This window comes from Arachis duranensis, chromosome 8 (assembly GCF_000817695.3).
Source record: "Arachis duranensis cultivar V14167 chromosome 8, aradu.V14167.gnm2.J7QH, whole genome shotgun sequence".
Classification (NCBI taxonomy): Eukaryota; Viridiplantae; Streptophyta; class Magnoliopsida; order Fabales; family Fabaceae; genus Arachis; species Arachis duranensis.
This window is the reverse complement of record NC_029779.3, coordinates 18,153,518-18,157,851: the sequence shown is the minus strand read 5'-3', so window position 1 is coordinate 18,157,851 and position 4,334 is coordinate 18,153,518. Positions and strand designations below refer to the sequence as shown.

The window sequence follows — 4,334 nt, the reverse complement described above, 5'->3', positions numbered from 1 at the left end:
TCACACAACCAGGTTCCAAACCAAGTGATTCATTACCCAACGGACGGTTTTCTACTCAGAACTCAATCCCATCAAGGCATTCAACTCAAACCAAATCAGAGCCGTAGAAAATACATCACCCATCAGCTCAAATGACCAAACTATCCCTCCACACGTGACATGTCGCTAAACTATTGGTCCAACTCCCCGATCGCACCCTGGAGCAGCGTACACAATACTCACCGACTCCACATCCTTTTCCTTAGATCCATATAAATACCGCATTCGCCTTCGCCAGACGCAGCGAGACACCGCGCACGGCAGCTCCACCTCAACCCCGCGCTTATCGTGGCAGAACCCGCCACCGGTCCCCGCCGGAAAAATCATATTCCGCAACCGTAGAACTCAATTGAATTAAAGAAAAAGCGCGTATACACACAATTACGTCTTCTGCAGAGAGTGCATGTGCTCCGGCGAGTCAACTATGAACGGCGCTCAGTCGCGAGACGATGAGTCGAAAGAAGACGACAGGGACGCAGAAGCGAACCGCCTGCTGCACCACCAGCAGCAGAAGCAATCGACGTCATCGAAGGATGACGAAGAGGTGGCGTACGAGGCAGGGGAGAAGATCCAGGTGGTAGATTTCGACTCGGTGGACGGCGATGACGATTCAGGTGTTCCCCCTCCGTTCTCGTGGAAGAAGCTGTGGCTGTTCACTGGTCCCGGGTTCCTGATGAGCATAGCGTTCTTGGATCCGGGGAATCTCGAAGGGGATCTCCAGGCTGGAGCCATCGCAGGGTACACGCTTCTATGGCTGCTAATGTGGGCCACCTTCATGGGCCTCTTGATACAGCTTCTCTCGGCGAGGATTGGGGTGGCCACTGGGCGCCACCTGGCAGAGCTATGCAGGGAGGAATATCCCAATTGGGCGAGGCTAGTTCTATGGTTCATGGCCGAGCTGGCACTCATTGGGGCTGATATTCAAGAGGTCATTGGCAGTGCCATCGCTATCCAAATTCTGAGCCGCGGGGTTTTCCCACTCTGGCTTGGAGTTTTGATTACCGCTTCTGATTGGTATTCCTCTTTCTGATTCAGTTATGCAAATTTTTTAACTTGTTTCTAATCTCATAGGGCTTAGCTAAATTGTCTTGGAAATTTACTTCGATGCACTAACAGTGTTAGCCAATAAAATTGCGAGGATTTGTGAAATCAGTATGGATAAAATATACATTACAACAACTACCCACTGTGATTTGTCACTTTTTTGTAATTTGATTGGTTGACAGTGTAAATTCATAGCATATGTAGTTAAATTTGTAGTTGGATTGCTAAGTGAACTTCTAGGATCTAGTTCAAAATGAACCTTTTTTGGTATCTTGTTTCAACATTTCTACTGTTTTTTATTGTTGGCTTCAATTTGATTTACAATTAATTGGTTGGATTGGGAGTTTCTTAATCGTATTTTTCATTTTCAAACTTCAAAGGGGCTGAACTGTGGTTCGTTCTTTCTGTTGTTAAACAGTTTTGTCTTTCTATTTCTTGAGAACTATGGAGTGAGGAAGTTGGAAGCTGCTTTTGCAGTTCTCATTGCTACTATGGCTCTTTCTTTTGCCTGGATGTTTGCTGACACGAAACCTAGTGAGAAAGAACTTTTGACGGGTAATTTTTTTTCTATTGATGTAGTTGGCGTATGACATTTTTATATCACCAAGTTCCTGTCTTTTTAGTAGTTTGCACCTGTCTCTAGGATATAAGAAATACAAGTATTTCTGTCCTCTTAGTCGTGACTATAACTGCATTCCCCCTTCCCCCTCTCTCTCTTCTTGTAGGTATTTTGCTTCCAAGACTTAGTTCGAAAACAATTCGTCAAGCTGTCGGTGTTGTTGGTTGTGTCATAATGCCTCACAATGTATTCTTGCATTCTGCTTTAGTGCAGTCAAGGAAGATAGATCCCCAGAAGAAAGGACGGGTACAGGAGGCTCTCAACTACTATACAATTGAATCAACAGTTGCACTTGCAGTCTCCTTCATGATCAATCTATTTGTCACGACAGTTTTTGCCAAGGGATTTTATGGCACAAAGCAGGCCGATAGCATCGGATTGGTGAATGCAGGGCAGTACCTTGAGGAAAAGTACGGAGGAGGAATCTTCCCCATTCTTTATATATGGGGCATTGGGTTATTGGCAGCTGGACAGAGTAGCACCATCACAGGCACATATGCTGGCCAATTCATAATGGGTGGTTTCCTCAACCTTCGGTTAAAGAAATGGTTGAGAGCATTGATCACTCGTAGTTTTGCAATTGTGCCAACTATAGTCGTAGCTATTGTTTTTAATACATCAGAAGCCTCATTGGATGTTTTGAACGAATGGCTTAATGTGCTTCAGTCCATGCAAATTCCCTTTGCACTGATTCCCCTCCTGACGTTGGTCTCCAAGGAGCATATCATGGGGACCTTTAGGGTTGGGCCTGTTCTTGAGGTATAATTATCATCCAACTTTTCTTTCATTTCATTGATTGTTAATGGTAAGATCTGTATCAACTACTTGCTAGTTCAAAGTTAGTTTCATCTTACTAGATTATTTGAAAACACAATGATTCATATGCTTTTACCTGTGTCTTGTTTTGCATAAGCTTAGATGTACTGTCATTGTAGTTTCTTTATGATAATCTCAGTGCATTATTCTAGTTCGGTCTTGCTTGGAGTTTACATCTGTGAAATCTCCTATCATAAGTTTTGGATTTTGTATTCATATAATAGTACTGATCAGTTGTATTGGAAGTTTGTCAAAGGGGGTGATGTAGGATTTAAACAGACCACAGCCCAGTGATCCATTATTTCCATTTGTTGTATAGTAAAGTATATAGGTTTATATAACCTCAACTCACAGAACTAGATGAAGATTGGGATTCTTTAGTTTACATAAAATATATGGGTAATCCATCACCTCATAAGAGCTATAAGTCAGAATTGCAAATGCACTTGTTTGTTTCTAGAATTACGAAGATGCTTCAGTTTCATTTTATATTTCCCTAGCAGAAAGTTCAGGTCTATTGTACATGATGTATGCAATTATGTGGGACCTGGGATGAATGGGTGAAGTAAAAGTAGGTTGAAGAAATGATGTGCAAGCCACTCTCTTGCAGCAGTAGTGGTTTTAGTAAGCTAGTTCCCTGCTATTAATTTGTCTTGTTGAACTGATGTTTTGTTTATTTGTGTATTTTATTTTGTAGAGGGTGGCATGGACTATTGCTGCACTTATAATGGTAATTAATGGGTATCTCTTGTTAGATTTCTTCCTGTCTGAGGTGAAGGGCCTGCTGCTTGGTTTTGTAGTTTGTTCCTGCACAGCTGCCTATGTTGCATTCATTGCATATTTGGTTTCTCAGAGCGGTGCTCTTCCACACACTTGGGTTAATAGAATCCCCAAGGGTTTTTCTCTCCTTCAAATTGAATCAACAAATTCATACGACATTAAAAATCCGGAAAATAGTACTGCAAACTCCAGCTAATCATTTTTGCACTAGTATACTTGCTTCATACACCGTGGAGGAGGTTTTATAGAATATTTCTAACCTTGCAACCTGCTTTAAAGGGACCACCAAGGTCAGAAATTGGAAAGCACCTGTATTTAGCTGCACTTCTTTTTTGCAATATAGTTACAGTGGTTACCCGCCATGTATAACATAAGTTGGAAATATTTTTCTGTAAAATGAAAGGTGTGGAAAAGAAAGAGAGAGAGAGAGGAACACGATTACAAGTTGCAGGATAAATTACTTCCCTCCATGAACGCCTCATTCTTTATTCTAACATGTTGTAAGCTGCTTCACTATTCTTTGATGTATAGAGTTTGTATTTAACTTGAACTGTCAGATGTTACCCCATGAATGCAACTTGGAGCTGATCTTACCAGATAAATCAGCATACACGAGATGTATGAGTTAATCAATAGTGCAATATGGAGTATATTTTTGTTGTCTTCCATTTAATTTCGTCAGTTTTCTGCGAGCTCGTGAAGTGTGTTTAAGATTTTGTAACCTGGAAGTTTTAATGGTATTAGGTCATTGACTATGTAATACAAATAATTATGCAACATCTGTTATATATTATTAATTTTATAATTAAAATGTGTCACATATTACTTTCTCGTTGCAATTGAAATTAAATATTTTATTTTAAAATTAAAGAGTTCTCTCTTTTCTTTCTCTCTCTCTCTTTCTCTCTTTCTCTTTATCTTTCTCATTCATCTATTTACATTATCTTTTTTATATATTATTATTAATGACTAATTACAAATTTCATAATCAAAATATACAAGATAATATTCTCTAATTGTAATTAAAATTAAAATT

The 4,334-nt window shown here is 40.0% G+C and overlaps 1 protein-coding gene across 1 annotated transcript; it reads left to right on the top strand.

Annotated features, from left to right (window-relative positions):
* Nucleotides 1–208: 208 nt before the first annotated feature.
* On the top strand, nt 209–3,966 carry LOC127741170 (metal transporter Nramp2). Its single transcript, XM_052253098.1, has 4 exons — nt 209–1,053; nt 1,502–1,638; nt 1,809–2,461; nt 3,216–3,966. The coding sequence occupies exons 1-4, from the start codon at nt 443–445 to the stop codon at nt 3,492–3,494; spliced, it is 1,680 nt and encodes a 559-aa protein (XP_052109058.1). The 5' UTR covers nt 209–442; the 3' UTR covers nt 3,495–3,966.
* Nucleotides 3,967–4,334: the final 368 nt, after the last annotated feature.

Coding starts and splice junctions, on each gene's coding strand:
- LOC127741170 (XM_052253098.1), top strand. CDS start 443: ATGTGCTCCGGCGAGTCAACTATGAACGGCGCTCAGTCGCGAGACGAT. Junction 1,054..1,501: donor TTGATTACCGCTTCTGATTG/GTATTCCTCTTT, acceptor GTTGTTAAACAG/TTTTGTCTTTCTATTTCTTG. Junction 1,639..1,808: donor TGAGAAAGAACTTTTGACGG/GTAATTTTTTTT, acceptor CTCTTCTTGTAG/GTATTTTGCTTCCAAGACTT.